This window comes from Passer montanus, unplaced genomic scaffold, assembly GCF_014805655.1.
Source record: "Passer montanus isolate IOZ18808 unplaced genomic scaffold, ASM1480565v1 scaffold69, whole genome shotgun sequence".
Classification (NCBI taxonomy): domain Eukaryota; kingdom Metazoa; phylum Chordata; class Aves; order Passeriformes; family Passeridae; genus Passer; species Passer montanus.
The window spans coordinates 2005-26371 of record NW_024372036.1 but is presented as its reverse complement, the minus strand read 5'-3'; the positions used below and the strand labels follow the sequence as shown (position 1 = coordinate 26371).

The 24367-nt window shown below is 42.6% G+C and overlaps 1 protein-coding gene across 1 annotated transcript; it reads left to right on the top strand.

Moving 5' to 3' along the window:
* Positions 1 to 1125: 1125 nt before the first annotated feature.
* UBASH3A (ubiquitin associated and SH3 domain containing A) lies at positions 1126 to 22266 on the top strand. Its single transcript, XM_039729424.1, has 14 exons — positions 1126 to 1242; positions 6415 to 6468; positions 7896 to 8082; positions 9560 to 9758; positions 10434 to 10603; positions 11991 to 12199; positions 12963 to 13089; positions 15119 to 15227; positions 16252 to 16374; positions 17215 to 17307; positions 18324 to 18468; positions 20422 to 20528; positions 21041 to 21147; positions 21797 to 22266. Exons 1-14 carry the CDS (start codon positions 1130 to 1132, stop codon positions 21932 to 21934), a joined length of 1881 nt encoding a protein of 626 aa, XP_039585358.1. The 5' UTR covers positions 1126 to 1129; the 3' UTR covers positions 21935 to 22266.
* The last annotated feature ends 2101 nt before the right edge of the window (positions 22267 to 24367 follow it).

The window sequence follows — 24367 nt, the reverse complement described above, 5'->3', positions numbered from 1 at the left end:
AAAACAAGAGAGGCCAGTGAGGAAATGAAAGTTTTCCGTGATAAAACCCATGTCCCTGGAATATGGCTGAGATGAGAGAAACTCTTCAGTCCCATTTTTGTGAATGATGGAGAATGGCACTTCCAAAGGAGAGGACACCACCTCATGATCTTGTTAATTTAAGCCATGACGTCACGAATCCTTCATCATCTCCTGTGTCACTCTTTCAGCAGCCTTCCCTGGAAATGGGGACACTCCCCACCAGGCTTCAGACAGTTCTGATGGTTCTCCAAATGGCTGGAGAACCAGCTCAAGCTGGCCAGGTGTCCCAAGGGGAACTTCAGCCAAAGTGGGGAAAACATGAGGACTCATTTCAGGTGACCAGCAGCTCAGGTGATCTTTTCAGTCCACAGGGTGAGGTGTCCTGTCCTCCAGAGGGGACACTGATACCTGCAGTGAGGACAGAAAAAACTGTCTCCAATAAATTCACCCACTCTGGCCATGCTGGAAAGGCTGGGGACCAGCCAGGGCAGCTCTGAAAAGGCTCCCACAGTGGCACTGGCACCACTGGAAAGGACAATTTCTTCTCCCTGCTTCCACCCTGAGCTGCTCCAAGCTCAGCCTCAGGGTGTGATGTCTGTTTAGGACATTGGGTTTAATCTTCCGCAGTTTGGTTGCTCATTGCCTTTGGCTGAGAAGACCAAAGCAGGAGCCACATTTGATATGGGTAGGAGGGCTTGAAAACTGCGCCCAAAAGGAAAGTTTTGGCCTCCAGACTAACTTCCTACATGCTGCAGGACAGCCCTACTTGTTCCCCCCTGGTGCAGCTGCAGCTCAGGTGGATTTTCTGGCTTTCAGAAGACAGTTTATAGTGAAAAGCTAAAAGATTCCACGTCAGCCCCTTCAGCAATCCCACTCTGACTGTGGTGGTTACCTTTGGTGCCCTCATCTTGTTCTGCCAGGGCAGATGGGCAAAGCTTTTGCTTTTTCAGCCACCCTACGACAAAAATTCAGAGGCGCAGATTCTATGAAAACAGGATGTCAGTTTTTGTCAGAAAAGATCACAAGGGGTGTAAGGTTGTTTTTTTTTTTTTTTTTTTTAGTTTGTGTCAGAGCTGTGGGCACACGGAGAGGGGAGGACACGGAGGAGATGGCGGTGGCTGAGGCGCAGCTGTACGCAAAGGTGTCCAACAAGCCCCGGGGCAGGAGCACCTCTGCCCTCCTCGAGCCTCTCCTGGCCAAAGGATTCCCGGCTCATATCGCGTGAGTAGTGTGCTCAGCTGCCCTGGCACTGCCAGATTTAGTTAAGATATGAGGTGTTTGCCATAAAATCCCAATAGAGGCAAACTGTTTTTTTGATCAGGAGATTGTGCTGCTCCTTGGGGGGATGTCCCCATGCAGAGATCAGATTTGTCTTGCTCTGAATTTCATAGATGAAATCCTCATGTATAGTATGATATATGAAATATATTCTTGTATTATAAGTATTATATATTCCCATTTATATATTCTCATATACAGTGTGCATTGCCCATACAGCAAAACCAATCTGCTCAATATCCAATATTCATATTATAATTATGAGAATATTTATTCTCATATAATTATTCTCATATTCCCATTTATATATTCTCATATACAGTGTGCATTGCCCATACAGCAAAACCAATCTGCTCAATATCCAATATTTTAAAATATTGTGTAATTCTAAAATATTGTGTAAATCTAAATGGATAGTATGATATATATTCTCATATATATATTCTCATATATATCATGTGTTGTCCACACAGCAAAACCAATCCGCTCAATGTCCAATGTTTTAAAATAATGTGTAAATCTAAAATACTGTGTAAATCTAAATGGATAATATGTATTCTCATATATATATTCCCATATATGGTGTGTATTGCCCACACAGTAAAACCAATCTGATCAATATCCAATATTTTAAAATATTGTGTAAATCTAAAATACTGTGTAAATCTAAATGGATAGTATGATATATATTCTCATATATATATATATATATTCTCATATATGGTGTGTATTGCCCACACAGCAAAACCAATCTGCTCAATATCCAATATTTTAAAATATTGTGTAAATCTAAAATACTGTGTAAATCTAAATGGATAGTATGATATATATTCTCATATATATATTCCCATATGTGGTGTATATTGCCCACACAGCAAAACCAATCTGCTCAATACCCAATATTTTAAAACACTCTGTAAATCTAAAATACTGTGTAAATCTAATTCTATAGTATGATATATGATCTATATTCTCTCATTTATATATTCCCATATATGGTATGTATTGCCCACACAGCAAAACCAATCTGCTCAATATCCACTATTTTAAAATACTGTGTAAGTCTAAAATACTGTGTAAATCTAAATCTATAGTATGATACATGATATATATTCTCATATATATATATTCTCATATATAGTGTATATTGCCCACACAGCAAAATCAATCTGCTCAACACCCAATATTTTAAAATACTGTGTAAATCTAAAGGCACAAACCTTTCCACATCCTGAGTTTTGAGAGGCTTCTCAATGAGTTGAGAAGTTGACCATAGTTTGCTCTTGGGATACATCCTCTTTCATTTTTTTCTGCTTATTACTCTTATTATAAGGGAATTAAACATGGGTGTAATTTCTAGCCAAAGGTTTTTTCAGGCCTGGCAAAAATCTCCTGCTGGTTGGTGTCACTGAAAACTAGTTTTTTCTCCTTAAGATGCCCTCTAAGTATGTCAAGTATTTTTTCCTGTCTTGAATCAGGATCTTGTTCCAAAAATCATGTCCTGCCTAGAAAATGTAAAAACTAGTTTTTTCTCCTTAAGATGCCCCCTAAGTCTGTCAGTTTTTTTTCCTGTCTTGAATCAGGATCTTGTTCCAAAAATCATGTCCTGCCCAGAAAATGTCATAGTAAAGAATGAGGCTCTATTCTTGACAACTCCAATGGATGAGAGGGTAACTGGTGGCAGGTAAACAAGTTAATGCAAAAGAAAAATGCCAGTCATTCCTCCCTCAAATATCTCTCATGTTGGACAGGCAAGTTTTGTGGAGAATTTTCCAATTTCTGCATGGCAAGTAGGGACATTTTCATTCAAACTGTTCAAAAAAAAATCTTATTAATTAAATATCAAAGAACCCCTCATAAAAATATTTTAGAAAGAAGAGCAATATCTGTCTACCTTTTGAATCAAAATTAAGTGAGTGGAAGAGGTTCCAATTGTAAGCGCTGTGATGTTTTTTGGGAACAGCTGTGGTAGCAATCCGTATCAGACACGATGGGCACAGCTCACAAGGGAACTGTCAGTCCCTTGTTCCCAGTGATGCACAATGGAATTTTAGCTGAAAATATGCCTCATAATTTCTCTATAAATATTGTAACTTCGGTCAGCTCAAAGTAATGGCTACTTTTTGAATTTTTTTCTGTTTTATGTTATACTTTTTCAATCCCCTTCAAAACACTTTCTGCTGTTACTGAAATGGCTTTGTGCTTCCCAGTTCAAAATCAAGAAGCAGCAGCAGAAATACAGTGCAAATTGATGTAAGATAACAAAATATCAAAAAGAAATATTAAAAATTTTATTTCCTATTATTGACCTGAAGACCTTCAAAATTTTGGTTGTGTTTTTAAAAAAACTTTTAACTGTCTATGTTGTTCCTCAATTAAACCATTAATGAAAGTACTGAAAAGTTTCTTTTGAGATGTCCTGGCCTGAGAAATATGAGGTGGGATGGAAGTATTACAAAATTTTCCATCATGTAGAACCAACAGGCCACAGCATCATTTCCCCAATAAACAAAACTCAAATACGTGAGGGTCAAGTCTAGCCTAAGATCAAAAAATTTCCACAAGAAACTGTGCCAGCCATTTTTATTTTAGGGAAGAACCAGCTTATTCTCATTGTAGATGCATTTTTAACCTACTTTCATTACAGACTCTCAATGGTTTATTCTTCTCTCTAGCTGAGCGAAATTGGTACATGCAGAACTTATTCTTTGCATTATTTTTCAGTTTTGACTTCTCATCTTGGAAGTGTGGGCTTAGTCACACCCCTAGTGCAAAGGGCTCTATAAACCTTGCTGGAAATCATGCTACTGGAATTTCCTGCTGGAAATCACATCCTCATATGTGATGAGACAAAAGGTGGGACAGGTGTGGAGAGGAACATGAGAGAACAATGAGGTAGGACTGAGCAGGATGGCAGTTCATGGCCTCAGGTCTCACTTGTATTATTACATTTAATTTTGAAGGCCCCGTGGTAAAGAAAAGCTGAAACCAAGCTCGGTTTATAGCTTCAGAGCTGTTTGCACTGAACTTGTGCCCAGGTGGGAGAGCAACATGGCATGAAGTGGTAAAGCACTCCCTTGGATGTGCAATGAGTGTTTCTGAACCCTGGCATCATTGCCACTGACACTCCCACAAGGCACAGGGTGGGAAATGAGGTGTAGGGAATTCTCCAAGCCTGACAGAAGGCTCACACAGTGTGCATCTTGTATGCAGACTTTGAGATAAGAAATGCTGATTTAGAAATGCTATGGAACAGGACAGATATTGTTGGGAGAGAAATGGAGTTAGAAACAAGTTTCAAAGGATGGGCTTGCCAATAAGACTGGACACTTTGGAGAAACAGAACTGTGAAATATGCATTGTAGTAGGACTCATGAGGGGTAATTTTAGATGATTGGCTTTAAGGCATTTACAGCATGGTGTGGCAAAAGCTGGACTTTGAGATAAAAAATGCTGATTTAGAAATGCCATGGAACAGGACAGATATTGTTGGGAGAGAAATGGAGTTAGAAACAAGTTTCAAAGGATGGGCTTGCCAATAAGACTGGACACTTTGGAGAAACAGAACTGTGAAATATGCATGGTAGTAGGACTCATGAGGGGTAATTTTAGATGATTGGCTTTAAGGCATTTACAGCATGGTGTGGCAAAAGCTGGTAGGCCAAGAAACACTTATAGTGTATTGTAAGTAGGAAATAGTCAGCCTCTGATTGTGATGGCATTAATTGTAACATCTGTATTGTCTCACCCTTCACATGAGACTGAAAATGGAATAGAAGTTTTTAAAATGCCTCTCAGTTGCCCCATCTCTGGGTCAGAAAAGGGCTTAATCTGACAGCACATCAGGAAAGGCTGCATGAGGAGAGGGACAGAAGGAGGGCTCAGCAGAGGCACAGAAATGAAATGTGCAGTATTTCATTTCTGAATGGGCCCAGTTAAAGGAGGCGTGGGCTGGCTTTAGACCTCGTGCTTGTGCGTTGATCTGGACACAGGAGTTGATTTACTTTATAGAGAAGAGAGGTAGAAGGTAAAGTTTGAGTGGAAAGGCTCATGTTTGTCCTTATCCCTGTTGATTCCCACTGAAGAGCCAGCAATGGCTGCATATAAATGTTATTAACAACCCAAGTGTAGTTTTTTGCACTGAAGAGAGGACAGAGGACTGGGAGGGAACATAAGGATGAGCCTGAGTCCTGCAGCTCAGTGCACACACTGCTGATGTGTGATGGCGTCATGGGGATGGATGAAGAACAAAAATGGGAGGAGACAACACAATTCAATGCCCTCCGGAGCCAGTGGCCAGAAAGGGTGGCCTCAAAAGAGAAGGAAAAACATCAGCAGATGGCAAGAAATTCAGTAGTTTTTTTCCAGTGTCCTCTGTCTCTACTTCCCCTTCACGTTTCTTCTGAGAAGTTTGTAGGTGGCTTTCAGGGGTGGAAGTGGGGTTCATGAGTGCAGCTGCTGATTGAACACTGGAGTCCTTCACCCATCATCCAGTGTTTAGGAGCAAAAGTTTGCTCATGTGAGACACGTAGCTTTTTGAAAGCCCTAGTTAGAAAAGGAAACCAAATCCTACCCCAGAGAACAGAAGTTGCATTAACAGAGAGAAACAAGAGATTTTGTCCCTCACCTTGGACTGAGTTGCTGGCTTAGATCTGACTCTCTGCTGGCTCTGGGGGGTCCTCTATCCAGATTCCAAACCCCAATATAATTCTGCTTAGTTTTAATGTATGGGCTTGGCCCTGGCATCTGGAATTGAATCAGATCCTTCTTGAAGCAAGAAAACCCTGTTCTTACAGTACTTGGATGGATGGTTCATCTAACCCCAAGGAAATTCATATAGTCAGTAAGGCTGCTAAGGAGACACCTCCAAAACACAAAGGAAGGCATCTCATGGGGAGGACAGGTTACCAATCTTCAAGGAATTAAAGACCTGCAGGGAGAAAAAAAGCTATTTGGAAAGCTTCAAGAACAATAACATTTGCTAGGAAAAACCTTCTTATTAAAGGTACTGTCTGTGCTGGAAAATAGACTTGATGACCAGAGACACTGAATGCCTTTCCTTCATAAAAGTTTTCTTTCAGGAATTCTGAGGAACCAATTTTGTGCTTTTTCTAGGCAAAAAGCGTTGGTTGCTACTGGACAAAAGACAGTAGAAGATGCAGTAAAATGGTAAGTATCTGTGATTTCTAAAGTGTGCCTTTACATTCAACCTGCCTAAAAATCCTTGTTGATGTCCTCATCCTGTCACTGAATTTGAAGTCAGATGCCATAAAAAAAAAACCAACTAAAAACAACAACAACAACAAAAAAAAAACACCAAAAACACCCCAACAACCTGAATTTAAGATTTTTTTTTTAAATTTATTTCACTCAGAGAGAGAAATATTTATATTTGTACTTATTCTAGGACACAAGGAAACTTGCAGAAGGTCCAGGTAAATTAAAAACAAGCAGCTACTTTTATCAATGAGTCAGTTCTCAGGACCAGCTGGTCTGGTCAGAAAATCCTCCTCAGCTTTAAAGCCTCCTGAGAGAAAGGAACAAGGGAAAAGGGAAAATTTTTGTAAACCCATGACTGCACTTACAAACACATGCAGAAACAACAGCTGAAGTGGAACAGAAAGGCCCACCACAGATTAAGGTGAAAGGCTGATGGTCAGAGGGAGGTATTATTACAATTAAAATCACTTCTCAGTTTTGAACACCACAAAGTTTTCTCCTCTCTACCAAGACTCTCACGGAGTATTTATATGTCAATCATGTGCTGATAACTGATTTTTTTTGTTGTTTTAATTCACCCTTCACATTAAATACAGTCTTTCCTTGCACTTTCTTTTGGGTTTTGTTTTGCTTTTTTTTTTCTTTGCCTTTTTTTTTTTTGCTTGGTTCAGTTGCTCTTTTCTTTTCTTTTCTTTTCTTTTCTTTTCTTTTCTTTTCTTTTCTTTTCTTTTCTTTTCTTTTCAAAAAGCCAGAGGAGGCATTTGAGAATGGCATATTCTTTCTAAATACATTTTTCAGGGATGCTGCCACACTTCCCAACAGTCATTCCCAATCCAACAGCTGCAAAGACAAACATACATCATGTGAAAGACATGGTGAATGATATCATCACGTGGCATATAAATTTCTGACCTTTCCTTGTGTGTTTCTGATTTGTCTTGCTAGCTTTTCTAAGGGCTGAATAAAAAGGCTCATTCTGAGTGGTTTTTTAATCTTCAGCTGGTTTTAATTTTGTCATTCTTCAACATGTTCCATGATTGCCTTTTTCCTCCACTTCTCTATTTCCAGTCATGAATAAGGGGAAAAAGAAACCCAAACACTAAAAGGTTATTTTTTGTTTTGTTTCATTTTCAGACACGGACAGAATTAAAGGCACATGCTAAAATTTAAAGTAGTCAAAATATAAGCAGAAAAAAAAATATTTCTCGGTTATTTAGTGCTGCAGAGAGAAAAATGAGCTTTTATTTCAACTTTTCATTTGAAAGAAAGTAATAGAAGTGTATTTCCTTTTTGTGATCTCTGGTATGGAGGCCTTCAGCCACAGGAAACCAGAGCGGCGCACACGCTCACTCTCAGCGTTATGCCCTTGATTTCAGGTTGCATTCCCACTGCAACGACCCCTCCCTGGATGACCCAATCCCGCAGGAATATGCCCTTTACTTGTGCCCCCGGGGCCGCCTGCACATCCGCCTGCAGGACTTCTGGAGGGAGAGCAAGCGCCAGTGTGGGAAGAACAGAGCGCACGAGGTTTTCCCACACGTCACCCTCTGCGACTTCTTCACGGTGAGGCAAGCAGAGTGCAAGGGTCGGGTTTCAGCTGGGTGATATTTGGTGAAACTGGGCCACCTGCTGTTGTCTGACACCAGAACTTGTTGGTGATCAAATGACATGACCCAGGTCCAAACATGTTGCTTAATGTCTGAGTGATGCTGAATGTTTGAGTGATGCTGAATGTTTGGGTGATGATTAATGCCTGATTGATGCTGAATGTTTGGGCCACAGTTAATGTTTGAGTGGGATGTTTTGGGGTAGCTGGCAGCTGGTACCAGAATCAGATTTATTTCATTTCCTGAGCCTTTCATTTTATTTGCTGCAGTCATCTTGCCTTTGCCATCCTTAAGAAAATCTCTGCCTGCTCAGCACAGTGTTCCAAAGAACATGGTTGTTTCCAGTGCCATTTTGGTAGATCCATCTAGAGCAGCCTTGTGCAGTCCAGCTGCTGTCAGGCTTCCATGTGTCCACTGCTGCATGGATTTAGGATGATAAACCTTCCCAGCCAGGGCAGCAGTGGCTGCCATCAGCCAGCTGTGCAGCAGGGACAGTGTTATCCTAGGATGCAGACAGCTTTGGTACAAGCTATGGGAATCTCAGGAAAATCTCTGCCTTCCCGAGAGAGCTCCATCAGCTGGTCACTGCTATGGTGCTGTGTCCCAGATTTTATTATTTTTATTGAAGCTGATATGTGAAATCTTTTGTGATGTCCAGCACTGGACTGCTCTGCAAAAGAGCTCTGGAGACTCCTGGAATCCAGTTTTAGCATGTTGATGGTGCAACACATGAACATCAGCTGTGTCTGGGATGTGCTGAAACAGGCTTGGGCTAGAGCAGCTGGACAAAAATGACTTTGTTCATCATACTTTTGTGTTAAACCATTAAGTGCTTCCTTCCCCCTAAGGGTGGGTCATCTCAACCATGTCAAAAAGTAGAGACAGTGAAAATAAGACTAATTTGTTGCAAAATACTGAGTGGTGCTCTGTGAACATTAAACACAATTATGCAAAACAAAAATCATTAATTAATAATGAATGCCATGCTTTTGGGAGGCATTAAGTTTAAAGGCCTGTCTGGAAGAGATGACTGCATTGCAACTCTCACCTTGCACATCTCAGTAAAGGACTGTAAGATAAAATAACACAAATTCCTACTTAGAATTGAAGAAGGAACTCGTGATCCCTGTCTCATTTCAGACTGGTTCCTGCATACCTGACAGATGGTAAAATATTTTGGCTTTTTCCTACCCAAGCTAGATAAACCTTGGGTTGAAGGCTCCATCTCCTGTTATAGAACCAGGACACTGTGCTGTTCCAACTGCCAAATACTGCTGGGTTTAATGCCAGAAATTTCAGGGAAATTCCTAGGTATTTTGTGTTTCTCAGGAAGTTTATAGCCCCACAGTTTTCTGGCAGTGCTGTATGACAGAGGCTACAACACTGGCTGTGAGCTGGTGGGTAAAGCCTGCTCCTCCTCTGTTTTCTTTCAGTGTGAAGACCAGAAAGTGGAATTATTGTATGACATCTTAAAGCAAGTCGGTGACAGCTTTTCCCAGAGCTTTCCACCATCCATTTCCCTAACACTACATGCATCTCCCAGCTACCTTGGCTTCTTCATTGATGACAGCCAGGCAAATGTCCTCAAAGATTTTGCTGTGGCATTCTCATCAGAGGCTTCAGCCCTGGCAGGTACGACCAACACCAGAGGGAAAATGGGAAGGTTGTAGCACAAATGTGTAGCTGCAGTACTGAAAACATTCCCTGTGTCTTCAGGGGAGCTTAGATGATGTTTTCCTACCAGCTAACAGCCTTTGCTCCTACAGATTTGCAAGTAGAGTAACTAGAGGAGCATGTTTTAATCTTTGAAGCACTTTTGCCTAGAAGCTGAAACTATCCTGTGTGCAACTCAGCAGGTGATTGATCAGGATGTCCAGGATGGGCAGGGACATAACACATCCCAGATCTCCACCCTCATGGTGCTGTGGCACCAGGATGGCCTGGCTGCATCCCTAGGAACAGGGCCTAATACCTTTTCCAAGGGAAACTGCATCACCAGTAGAGACTGAAGGGGCACAGCCCCATCACAGCTTTGTCTGGGAGAAATGAGTTCAGTACACCTCAGGCTGGGAGAGGAAATCCAGCCATGATCATTTCTTTTCCTCACAGATGAAGCCAGGAAGCAAATCCAGTCCACATTTGTGAATGATTAAAACCATTACACCCTTCAAAACCATTATTCAGTAGATCTACTCTACCACTAGTTACTATAATATTTCTTACATCATGCAGATTGTGTAGGATAAAACAAGAGGAGCTTTAAATAACCTTTGTTCCTACGTTGTGATGTGATTGTTTCATCCCTAGACTGCCACGTGAAGCCCTCCTTGAAGCAGTTCCACCTTACCCTGGCTCACAGGTTTTATCCTCACCACCAGAAGACTTTGGAGCAACTGGCCAAATGCATTAACCCAGGGGAGCCCTGCCAGTGGGTGGCTGCTCTCTATTCACGGGACATGCGTTTTGTGCATTACCAGGTACTGCAATCAGATTTATTTCATTTCCTGAATTTAATTTCATTTTCTTGCCTACAGTCATCTTGCCTTTGCCATCCTTAAGAAAATCTCTGCTTGCTCAATACAGTGTTTCAAAGAACAATGTTGTTTCCAGTGCCATTTTGGGCTGAAAAACTGCACTCCTGAATCAGTAGATAATAACCTTATTTTGGTAGGTTGCTTGACCTGCATGTCTCAAAATCTAATTCCAAACCCCAGAGGAAAAGAACCTAATCTTACCATGACATGAGAAAATAAGAGACAGGAAAGCATGATCCTTTAATATTTTCTAGGATTTGTCAGTTTAGAGTTTTGCAGCAAAATTCCCCTCAGCAAAATTAGTTTTCTTGATTGTTCCAGCCATGATGAAAACTGCAGCTGTGAGCAGGGGTCAGTTCTTGCTGATGATTTTCTGCTTGGCAGACCCTTAGTAGAAACCAGTCAGCATTCTTTCAGTTCTCATTTCCAAATTTAAATTACAGAATGTTCAACAGCTTTTTGTCAGATCGGTAAATCACTTTGTCACAAGTCTCGTGTTGGATTTTAGTCACACTCAGGAGAGCTGCAAGTAATCACAAAAATAGGTCAGATCTAGTTTGCTTTCAAATGAAAGCAGTTAGACGGAAAAAAAAGTATTTTTGTGAAAACCAAGTGCCTGTTTTCAAACATATTGTAAGTGTGGTAGTGTCTTCCTTTTCTGCTGGAATCTGAAATGCAGGGAATTTTCAGAACTTTGGGCCTGGAAGCCAAAGAATTAAACACAGGACTTAATCTGAGACCTTGGAAAAGTCTTCCAAACATAGGTGCTAGAAGCAAGAATGTGTATTTATAGTTTAAAGCAGAGACATGTTGAGGAAAGTTTAGAGTTTTAGAGTTTAAGATATAGAAAAAATAAAAGTAGTTACAAAGGTAAACAAGAAGTTTAGAATGCAGAACTGTAGGTTTGTGTCTCATAACATGATTGGCTAAGAAAACTCACACTGTAGCATGAGTCCGTAACACAAAATATTTAAGGATTGGGTCAAAAACATAAATACTCTTGTTGGCAGTGTTTTATAGGTCAACAAATCCTTAAAAGGTCTTGTAAGTAGAGGTTTTGTGACCTTCTGAACCATGCAGTAAAGATGTGAGCCAAACTCACCCTTCCTGTCTATGTAGAAGAAAAAATAAATCGCATCATCACAAAACCTGAGAGATCCCATCTCAAATTCTTTCCAAGACCCCCATACTTTTCCTCTGCCAAAGTGCCACTAAAGAGCAGGCTCAGAGTGGAAAACAGAGCTGGTTCTGTGTCCAGGAGAGGCCAACAACCATCCCCTGAGCAGCTGCAGCACGGGGAGCACCTTGACCCTGCTGTGTGTCCCCGCAGAGGCTGAGGGCCCTCTTCCAGTACAAGCCCCAGAACATTGATGAGCTGATGATCAACGCTGGGGACTTGATCTACGTGGACCCGAGGCAGCAGAGCGACGCCAGCGAGGGCTGGGTGGTCGGCACCTCGCACCGCACCGGCTGCAGGGGCTTCCTCCCCGAGAACTACACCGAGAAAGCCCACGAGTCAGACACCTGGGTCAAGCACAGGTAACTGGGGATTCCATGGCTTTCCTTGGCAGCTCCTCCTTGTTGGGAATCCTGAGGGTCTGGGTGGGATGCTGGGACATCTGAGAGAAAAGAGGGCACACACCAGAGTTTGTAAGTTCAGCTCCTCGAGGACTGACCCCTGCTCGCTCCGGAAGAACCTGAACGCCCTAATGAATTTTGAAAGAGCACATTCTGCCAGGGCAGGCTCAGCCTTCAGCCTGGCTCTCTGCTCTCTTCTTTTTTTCTCCTCATTTCAAGGGCTTGTAAAGTTAGCTTGAAATGAGACCACATAAAGGTTGCTTCACCACCTTGGCACCACCCTTATCTTGTTGATGTGCCCTGCATCAGAAGGCACCTGCCTGGCTTCCTGCACTTCGTGCTGCAGCTGACATTCTGCAGCACAGCTGATGCTACTTGTAGATTAGAGCTGATTTTTCTAAGCTGGGAAGTTTTGGTGCACTTCTTGGTGTCTCAGAGAAAGGGAGGAGGCCACCAGGTAGTTATTTCCTGCTTGAAGGTCCCACTTTGGCAGGGTTACACCCAATATACACCATCAGTTCCTCATATTTTAACCTCATTTTTATGGGGCACATTCTAAATGAACAGCAAAGTGATGAGGTGAATTGCAAGTGTGAAAAAAGTGTTGAATGGAACATGAATCCTGACTTGCTGGTCCTGTAAACAACATCATGACTCAAAAGTGTCTTCTATTTGTGTGCCTGTATGTTTGTGTGTGTGTGTACTGCTTCTGCTTTTTCTACAGGGAATATGTTTTTGACACATCTCCAAGATCCTGCACCAAAACTGAAAAGGAACCCAATGTAAAGCCAAATGGGGAAGTCCATAATCTCAGTATGTCAAGGAGTGTAACCAATGCTCTTTCTCTTCAGGTAATTGGTTTTTCCATTCCTTATCTTTGCCACATGCGTTGGCGGATGTGCTATTAATTAATGGTGTTTAGTAAATTTAGTAGTATCTTCCTTTTCCTCCCTCATATTTTCATATTTTGTTGTACATTTATACAGTTTTTATTTATTGTATAGTATATTTATATATACAGACACACTCATACTCTATTGTATCTTATCTCATACATTTTTCTGTAATGTATATGATTTATGTCACACTTATGTTTCATAAATCTTTCCCTGTTCTTGTCAGAGTAGCACAACACATGAGTTCTCTGGTTTCTCTGAGCACAGCCTCAGTGGGTATGGAGACAAGTCTGACAGGTGAGACACAGACACAACCTCCCCTGACTTCCACGTGGCTTCAGGAAAAGTAAATAAATCAGAATTAAGCTCACTGTTCATGGCTGCTCTTATGTTTGGATTCTACAGATGTTGTCTTGGATGTTTCCATGGCCCCAGATGAAGTTTAAATGTTCAATTTTCTTCTTTATTTTTAGATATGTAGCTAGCACAGATAACTGCACAGAACAGCTAGCTGAAGTGGTTAGCAGCACTGGTAGGATCACATTTTTCACCCAGGTCCAAAATGTACAAGTATCAATTTTTCCCTTTCCACTGGTCTTCTGGTAGGAAGAGCAAAACAAATAAGGAATCTGATTTTTTCCTACAGCACATTTTCCCCTGTGTTGCCTTTTTGGCTCTGTCAGAGATACCAACATGCATTTTCAGCACAGATGTGCCTCAGCAACCCCTTTAGCTTGCTGGCCCCACAGCTGTGCTGGGCAATAACCCTGGGCTGGTTTCTGCTAACATCAGAGAAACTGAGGGCACCTTGAGGGAACTTCCATCCCAGGGCCTCCAGGACACCATGTGTATGACTGTAAGAACTTTCTGAACAAGACACACATCCTTCCTCTGGCTCTTGGCTTCTCATATCCAGGTCAGATCTGTAGCAGAGCCAAGGCTTGGCCTGAGAAAGGTGTTTTGCAGAAGGGCACATCTCTAGTCTAGAGTTTCCCTGGCCTCTGGGTTCCTCTCAAGGAGAAGAGGAAGACCACAAAACTTGGGTTTATACTCTGATCTTGTGGCAGTTGATGGGTGTTTCATGGCAGAATTGCAAGTATTCAACAGAATGCATGAATATCAATCCTGCAGCACTGTCAACAATGCTGTTTTAAACAGTGATGCTGTTTTAAAGTTTTAAAACCTTTGGCCTGTTTCTCCTTATCTTCTTGTCATTTGTATTTAATGTGCATTGTATACTAACCCCAAACTACTTCAAATTTATTTGTAATTCCATGCAGTCTGAGTAAAAAAAGGGTCCTTGTAGGAGATCTGGGCTCACAGTTGATTTGGCCACACAGTTACCAAAATGTAGAAGTAGTATTTTCACTAGGAAAAGAAGGATAAGCTTGGTGTTAGTCCTGGTGTAAAAAAGGGCATTGCCAGTCAGACCTTAGCTAATTTCCTGCTTTTTGTTTATATCACCCATATGATATAAATTGAAGTTATTATTCCTTCCCACACTGAGGTTAAAAGATTTGTTACCAGCACCGTCCTTCACTTGTGCTAACACAGAATTAGAACCTGCAGCCCATGAGGGTCAGGGATGTGACAGGACGAGAGGAAGTGGCCTTAAGCCACACCAGGGGAGGTTCAGTCTAGATATCAGGAAGAATTTTTCCATTGAAAGGATGGTCAAGCATTGAACAGAGTTCCCAGGTTGAATCACCAAAGCTGGTAGTGTACAAGAAACAACTGGATGTGGCACTCAGTGCTGTGCTTGAGTTGACAACATGCTGGTCAGTCAAAGCTTGGACTCAATAATCCCAAAGGTCTTTTCCAACCTTAATGATTTTATTATTCTCTTTCATTTGCTTTCAGTGGAGAGCCAGTCAGACTTATCACTGTCCTAAGATCAAGCATCTATTCTGCTGTCTCTTCTCCAGGAATCCAGGCTTTTTCTGCAGGTTGTAGATAATATCCTTATGAAACTCCCTTTTCCCAGCTGTCCCAGAATGCTGCCCTGAGGAGAGGGGTGCTGGTGATGCGCCACGGGGAAAGAGTGGATCAGGTCTTTGGCAAGTCTTGGCTTCAGCAGTGCCTGACTACAGATGGTGAGTAAGCTAACAGGAGGACCTTCAAAAACCAGGACCAAACCAAATTAACCCCAGTAATGGGTAGAAGAGATTCAATCTTTGTGTAAATGTCAAGGCTGCACAAAGGAGTGATAACAGTGCAAGTCAGGCACATCACTGCTTTAACCTGCACATAACCAGGTCACAGTGTCCTAAAGTCCTTCATGTTTATGCTCCCTACATTCTGCAGATAAACTAAGCTTTTGTGCTGCTGATGGAATTGTGTCTCACTGTCCATGAGCACATCACAGGAGCACCCTCATCACCTCTCATTACATGGTTCTTGTCAGACCCCTCCACCTTTCTGTGCCTGAGTCAGAATCATGGGCTCTTGATCACAGTCACACTCTGTCAGTAGTCCAGCTTGGGCAATCTGTGGTGGAAATGAAATGTCAGCATTGACCTAAATAAAAATCTGAATTTCTTCTCTCTCTCCCAAAAATAAAAAGAAAAAAAGTATGTCTTCAGGTGAGGAAAACTGACCCAAAACTGGGAAATGTGTGTCAGGAGGAAGGAAGGGAACAAGAAGGTGGGAGTTCACAAGTGACAGCTTTATGCTGAAAGTCTGCCTTGCTATGCTGGAGATTCCCCATGTTTAGTGCATGGAATTCAGCAGATAAGGAGAGTGGTACCATATAGCTGCATAATCAATGCATTGTTTTCATTTTGATTCAGTGGAAATGGGTTTTTTTGGTCATTTTGGCAACTGTAAAAGAATATAGATAGGGAGTCAATTTTTGTTTCTCTTGAGTCCCACAAAGCCAAATTCTCCTGATTTCCTGTTCTTTCTCTCCTCCTCCCCATTTACTCCTTCTGAGCTTGAAGAAGAGGGGCTGATCTCTTAGGACAGATAATTTCCCAAGCCAATGTTATGACCTTAAAACATGACCCCTTTAAGGTAATAGCACTGGCTGTTTTTCATCAGTGAGACACTGACTGTAAAACAAACATAGCACAGCTGCTGCCTCCCTGTGCCACAGCAAAATGTCCTGCCTTGTTTCAGGGAAATACTACAGAGCAGATCTGAACTTTCCCTCCTCCCTGCCAAGGCAGAAAGACAGCATGAAGCTGTTGGAATGTGATCCTCCTTTATCTTGCTGTGGTATGTTCCAGTCAAGGCTTATAGGTAAGCTGGATATTATCCTTCTGCAAATGTAAGGGTTTGAGAAGCAGGCTGTCATCCTCTGCCAAAGCTCATACTGGCCTTGCAGCAGAAAAATTTCCAACCAGCACTCAGTGTGGCCACAATTCTCTGTGGGCAACCACTGCAATAACTTCTTAAATAGTAAACCAGAGAACACAGCTGGTTACTTGTCTTTGAGACCCCCTCTGCCAGTTCCTGGAAGAAGCCAGAACACGACCTGTGCCCTGCTTCTTGTCTGCAAGGGATGAATGTCTTATGCAATTGTCCCTGAGTGGACAGTGAGGAGTGAAGGGGCTGGCCAGAGGAAGCAGCTCCATGGTCAACAGAGTGTGGTCACCTTGCTGCAGGAGGGTGGGTGGTGTGGGTTAGGCTTACTCAATTCACTCACCAGATGAATTTGTGCTCCCTGAGAAAGAGGCATGACTGTGACAGTGCTGGTCTGCTGCAATTGCTTGTCTCTGATGGTTCAGAGGTATGGAGACGGCCACATGCCTAACTGCTGTTTGCAGATTTGGGGTGAATCTTCTGTAATTATCTTTCCAACGCTCATTTTAAAATTGATGTTCCCACCAGAATGAGCTTTATAATGAGCTCAATCAGCAGATAGTGGGAAAAAAATTAATAGAAAGGGATTGTCAATATAGCCCATGTTGATGAAATCCACCAGAATGAGCTCAATCAGCAGGTAGTAGGAAAAAATTAATAGGAAGGGATTGTCAATATAGCCCATGTTGATGAAATCGCAAAGCTCTGAGGTGTTTTTTTTTAAGAAAGTGTTTTGTAGTAATTTCTCATCTGTCACACTTTGCTGTTGCCATCCAGGGGAAGCTCTGCTGGACCAGGAGGTGACAGTCAGCTACGTGTACTCGTCCCCTGCCCTGCGCTGCGTGCAGACAGCTCAGCATGTTCTGCAGGGTAAGGCAGCAAAACCTGCCAGGTGCTTCTGCCACACTGCAAACATCTTCGCCAAACCTCTGTGAAGCCTCTGACATGAGCAATTAAGGAAGATGCACAACTTTGTGGTTGTTTGTGGTTTTCTTTAAGCAGCAAGATGAGGTGGTTTTGACTCCTGGTGGTGCAGGCAGCAACAAACCTGCTGGTGTGTGTGCATTCTGTGGGATATATCAGAGTAACTCTGGGCCTTCTTAGTTAGAATGGAACCTAATATTATATGAAACAGAGGTGTTTCATATCTGCTGGAATTCAACATTAGTAGGTGCTCATCAAATCACCACTGCTACCTCTTCCAGAAAATATTTTAACCCAAATATCAGATGTTTCCAGAGCTCTGAAGGATCTGAATGTGAATCAGGGAAGACTGCTTCCATGCTTCCGTTTGCAAGCGAAACGATTTTAATCCTTCATATTGCAGAACATCTTTCCCTTCCTTTCCTTTCCTCTCCCTCTCTTCTTTTTTCATCTCCTGTTCCTTTCAGCAAGTTCACAGTTCATTACCTTGTTTACATAAGAATGCATTCACTGCCATTCAGTAACCTGTCTTGAGAATACTCAAAATAAAAGATTTCTTTTCACAAGAGAAGTCAATTTCTGGACAATTTGGACAATTTACTGCCCCACTGAGGGCAAATTTACTGAGGAATATTGAGCAAAATGCTATATAAAAATGGTAAACATATATCCTGTCTGAAGTTTATTTAGATTGCAACACTGCAAAACTGAGTTTTTTCCTTCTAGCAGAGCATCACAAGAAAGCTTCAAAAATTATGATCATGATCATGATGATAATAATTTGCAGTCCCTTTATGTTAGTCATACAAGAATATAATGGTGACTTCCTTTAATTAATTGGTTGATAATAAGTAATTCATTTTCACTCATAAAAGTACAACAGCAAACAAGGCAGAATGTATAGGCTGAATGTAGCACGTCGAGTGTATTTTTCTTCTAAGATCTATTTCTTGTTCTTGCAGGGCTTAAATTAAATCCAAAAGTCAGAATCAGGGTGGAACCTGGACTGTTTGAATGGACCAAGTGGGAAGCAAGCAGAGCAATCCCTAAATTCATGACTGTGGCAGAACTGGTGGAGGCATCTTACGACATAGATACAAGTTACAGGTAATTGCTCTGTGTCTGGCTGATAAAGCTGTGGGGTTTTTCCCTGAGGTATCTGGTCCTTTTATGTGTCACAAATCATTACAAAAGCTGCAAAGATGGGGTGATTCTGATTAAATTCAGATCAAAATGGGATATAAAAATAAGACATGCTGTCACCAGCACATGGGTGTGCTAGCACAAATGTCTTGTGCATGGGACCAGCCCTCCTCTGGTGTTGCCTTGACATTATGGGCATTAATGTCAGGTCCATGAGCTTTGCTTTTATCTTTGGTTCACATGAAAAACACTTTGGAAATGTGAAGAATAACCTGATTTTCGGTGACAAAGAAATGTGACATTATATAAGGTCAGTCAGTGCTTGGCTGAGGGCCTGCAGGGCAGCAGCAAGAGGTTTTGGGGTCAGGCAAGACAAGAGCATTTCACTTCAATTGATGTTTCTGGCATCATTTTAAGTTGCTCAAAGATTAATACTGTGCTCAGCAAGGACCTTTTGGAGCCCTCATAACTTGGTGGGGTGAGGGTCGATGCCTTTTCTGAGCACTTGCAAACCACAGCCTGGCAGGAAATGATAAACCTCCAATTCAGTGTAGCTCCCCATCTTGTTCACAAACCAGGCTGCTCAGTGTTTGCAGTGCACAGCCAGATCCAGGAAATTACTCAGCTGTCTCTAGGATTTCCCACTTATTTAAGAAAGGGGGAAAGGAAGCATCTCATGTCTTAACACGTTCCTTACAGCCAAGGATGTATCTTTGTTTGAGTCTGCATGAAATCTCCAGAATCCTTCTCTTTTTAGAGCACAGGTCTTTCTGGTGTGTTCTTCACTAAAAGACTGTATTCTCTAGGGGTTTTTTTTGGTCCAAAATCACCTCAAAAGAAACTGTGCAAATGCACAGCAGTGGGAGGTTCAGAGGGGAATCTCTAAGGCAATGTTAAGTACAGTGTTTAGGGCCCTCATAGCTCACTCAAGTCCAAGCAAAAACAGGGTGGATGAGCTATAAACTCACACATAGAATGCCAGTTTCCCATCACATGCAGGGCTAAAAAATCCTTGGGTGCCAGGTGTTATGAGTGAGTGAGGTCACTTAAAGAATCACCAGTAAACGGTATCAGCAAAAATCAGATATAAAATTAGGTGTCAGCACAACAAAATTCATTGGCAAGGTTCACTCTACTACTGAGCACGTTGGACAGCAGGGTCTGGTTTTACCAATTCAACCCCTGCAAAAGCTGTCCATCACCCAAGCCCCACCAGACCTCTGAGACTGCCCTGATTCACAGTAGTGTGAAGGTCTGGCTCTAAGTTTTTTGGGTGCCTAAAAGGCCTTGGTGCATAAAAGAAAGAAGAATGCCTGGTCTCAGCAGAAGTGCTCAGACATTCTGGAGTGATGCATTGTGATTTCTGTCCCTGGAAACACCTTTTTTTTAAACTCTAGCAGTGGAAATCTTTACTATCCATTTGGTCAGCAATGCAGATAAGCCTCATTCATTAAAGCTTTTTATTTATTTGGTTTGTTGAGGAGATTAATGCTGAGGTACCAAATGTTGCAAGCATTCTCATCATTATTGTCTCTCTTTTGGTTGAACTCAGTCAGGATTGGAAGACCCAGGCAGCTCTGCAGCTCATGTCTAAGCAGTGGTCCTTGCTGGCAGAATTGCTCAGAGCTTTTCTTAACCATAAATCCTGATTTAAATAATCTCCATTGTAAACTTCAAGTTTTATTGAAGCCTAGTTTTCCCTGTATCTGGTGCTTTATGAGCTGTGAGACTTAGCCATGAAATTTAATGGAAATTACTCAGAGAGAAGGTGATGCTTCAGACAAGCAGAGGTAACAGTGTGTCAGCCAAGCCAGTAGATAAACCTTTTAACTAAGTGCCTTTTCTCTGCTGTAGTCATTCAATGCTGCTAAGAGTGAATTAATCTAGATTAACACATATTTGTGATTTTGTTGTCAGGAGTAACTTCCCACTCTCCTCTCTGGTGCCATCGGAAAGTTATGAAGACTATGTCAGCAGAAGCTCTGCAGTTATAAAACAAATCATCAGTGCCTGCCCCTGCAAAGGTAGAGGTTTCAGGTCTTTGAATATTCTGTCAGGCCCTTGCAGTAACAGAAACTGGCCATCAGAACTTTGCCATCAGAAACACATTTAATGTGAGCTGTTGGCACTGCACAGAGCTTAAGGTAGACTCAGTGCTTGCCCTGGGCTACACTGAAGTAACATAAATGCAATTTATGGAACAGAAATGGAAAAAAAGTAAAATAAAACCGAGACAGTAGAGTAATAAATTGCAAAAGTATATGCTTTTCTTCATCTTTCTACATGAGGATGTAGATCAGCAAAAGATAATATGCTTTTCTGGAAAGCTTTTTTCTCCTTCCCTCACAAATGCCTTCTTTCAGTAGCTGGCATGCTCAACACACCAGATATTTTCTGCCCATCACAATGCACTCTGCCACATTATCATTTGCGAAGATGAACAGCCCTGAAGCCACTTCATCCCCATCTGCTGATGGGGAACGTGGCAGTGCTGCATCTCCCTTACCATGGCTCTTTGCTTTTCCTGCTGTGCCAGGTGTCATCCTCATTGTGGGCCATGGCTCCTCCTTGGTACCTCTCACCCGAGCGCTCACAGGGCTCCCCAGCAGAGACAGCAGAGACTTTGCCCAGATGGTGCAGAAGGTGAGAGGATTTTATTCCATCAGGAAGCCTTTGGGTTGTTTCATTATATTTTTAATAAGGAGACTGCTTATGCAGCTAGACATGTGTAACAGCCCCAATGACATCAGCTCTCTCGTTCCAAAGGGAGTCTCACACAGTTTTAGCAGAGCCCTGGAGGTAAAGAGAAGGATTTTATTCTGGGGGCTTTGTCTTTGGAGAAGATTTTCATCTGGAAAGTCAATGCCATACCTACAGAGGCACATTTGGAAGCCTCTCCACCTGGAGCTAGTCTCCTTCCTTTCAAAGTGGGAAAAGAAGGCTTTGGGGTGAGCCTTCCAGTACCTGAAGGGAGCCTACAAGAAAGATGGAGAGAAACTTCTCAAGAGTCTGGAGTTACAGGACAGGGGGCAATGGCTTCAAACTAACGGGGAGTACGTTTAGATTGGATGCTAGGAAGAAATTCTTTACTGTGGGGGCGGGTGAGGCATGGGAATGTGTTGCCCAGGTATGAATGGGAAGTGGTGACACAAGTTCAGCTTTCACCCCTCGGGCTGCCAGCCGGGTTATAGTTCATTTCAGAAGTGACAGAATATCAAGGGCTGCTCTTTTTTTGTAGCAAAGCCCCTCCTTCATGTCAAAGCAATGACCCTGCTGGTAACTTCCTTCTCAGATCCCTGCCCTGGGCATGTGTTTCTGTGAAGAACAGAAAGAGGAGAACAAATGGCAGATGGTCAACCCACCAGTGAAGACATTAACTCACGGAGCAAACGCAGCATTTAACTGGAGAAATACTATTATGGAAGATTAAAAGGTCATCTCTGCCTTTGCAGTTGTCAAAAAAGAGCCAAAGGCAGGTTATGGTTCATCGCAGTCCAATGATTCATCCAGAAGACACACAGAAGGAGGGAAATGCCCTCCCTGAGTTGTCAATGCACAGAAAAACACTTCTGAGTTTGGTGCCTGGATTTTGTTTTTATTTTGGTGACAGAGAAAAATGAATTTATGAAGTGGCATTCAAGTGAGAAATAACACTTCTGGCAGTGATGAGAAAAGCACCTTTTAACCTTTCCTGAGCATACAAATGTTTAATAAATATGGATATATAACTCCACTCCAAGAGGCACTGAAGTGAGCAATGCTGTATTTTTAAGACTGAACTACATCCAGCAAGAATTCCCCCCCTTTTTTTTTTTCTTCTTTAGTCATTTGTATATTTTCAGACAACAGAAAAACTGGGACAATGCTGTATTTTTAAGACTGAACCACATCCAGAAGAATTCCCCCCTTTTTTTTTTTTTCCTTCTTTAGTCATTTGTATATTTTCAGACAACAGAAAAACTGGGATTAAAAAAAAATCAACTTCCACCTGAAGAGGAGACCAGCTCTAGCTAAAGCCCCTGTGTTTCCTGTTCACTCCGTCAGTTCTGTGAGAGCAAATAGCACACTGACTCCTTATTCACCTCTTCTACAACGGGAGTCAATTTTCTACCACATCAGCTCCTCATCTAGCAATTCTCAAGTCATGCATATTACAAAAGGGTCTAAATTATTACTTTTTGAAGGGAAATGAACCGATTACTTTGCTATTTCTGGGACATAGAAAGATGCCTGTGTTACTGTCCTGGTGAAAAAACTGTGACATGAGCATCTTTAACGTTACTTTTTGAAGGGAAATGAACCTATTACTTTATTATTTCTGGGACATAGAAAGATGTCCTGTGTTACTGTCCTGGTGAAAAAACTGTGACATGAGCATCTTTAAACACTTCCCAAGGTGGCACTTGCAGCAGAAAATGTTTGCTTTCTGCTGGTTTGTGCTGAATATATTAATGATGACCCACCTTCCCAGTGGGTCATCTGGTAGGTTTCTGCATCTATTCTCTAGGTGAGAGAAGTTCTTCTTTGACGAAGTTGCAAGTGATATGTGGCATCAGTAGAGCAGTGACTCCCTGGCCACCCAGTGCTGCTTGCTTGCTTTCTTTCCAGTAAATGACATAAAAATGAAATCGTGTTTAGCTATGGAAATTTTATCTCATGCTCAGTGTTGGTGTGGCCCGTGCGGGCGGAGTGGGGCTGGCGGGAGCCGCGCTCCCCTCAGAGCCCCTGAGGGCGGCAGTGCTCCCATCCTCAGACATTACCTAGGTCCCGTAGTTCTATGTTGGCTCGTTATTTTTAGGGGTTTTCCTGGAAAAACTGCAAAATTTGGTGCAATGCATTTCTCATTTGCATACTAGCTCTGATGCCACTGCCATCCTCCTGGTACTTGCAGGGTCCCTGTGTCCCTCCCTGGCAAGCCTCAGGGGGACAATGGTTAATCACCAACCATTAACAGGTAATTGAAGAAGAACTCTTAACAATGAAGCAAACTTAACAGCAACTGGTCCAACTTGTTTTAACTCTGCAACCTTAAAAAAATTAGATAACTTTTTATTCATAACACTCTGCACCATGGGGCTGGGGCTGGCGTGTTGCAGCGTGGCCAAAGCCTCTTGGGGCTCTGGGCACAGCAGGGGCCACAAGGCCACAAGTGCGGGGGCTGCTCCCAGCCACTCGCTGTCTGCTGCACTGATGCTGGGCTGCTGCCCTGCCCCTCTCCTGCCCCACAGAGTCCCACAGAGGCCGAGCCGACAGCTGCTGCCCGAGCCACGTCTGCTGGGAAAGAAGAGCTGCCTGAGATTCTCACTCCTGAGGAGGTAAAGGCACCAGCTCCTCTCTTCAGTGAGCAGCTGCCATCACCAGGGACACAAAGCTCATCCAGTGTCCCCACTGACACCCTGACCAGTATCCATGCTTCACTATTCCAGGATCAGAACATCAATGAGGAGATCCTGATCCAGGGACTGACGGACATCTACAAACTGTTGGAGAAGCTGGAGGAAGAGTATGCCCTCCAACAACAGTTGAGTGTAGAAGAACAAACACAGCCCAGCTCTGCCCCAAGACTTTTCCCAAAGGGAAGCCTGCATTGTCCAAGACATAACGAGAGAGAATGGCAGCAGACTCTCAGGACGCTCCAGTGCAGAAGATCATAGCTGTGAGGAGCTTGTGCAGGAGAACTGTGAAGATGCGAGTGACCATGGCATCGGGACTAAGGCTTCCTTCTTCCCAGAGGAGGAAGAGAGGGATGACATGAGCATCCCAGAGCTGCATCCAGAAGACCAAAAGCTAAACTGGAGAGTTTTTGCGGCAGACGGGCTCCCAGTACCCATCCCTCATGAGGCCTGGGTTGAGGAGCAGGAAC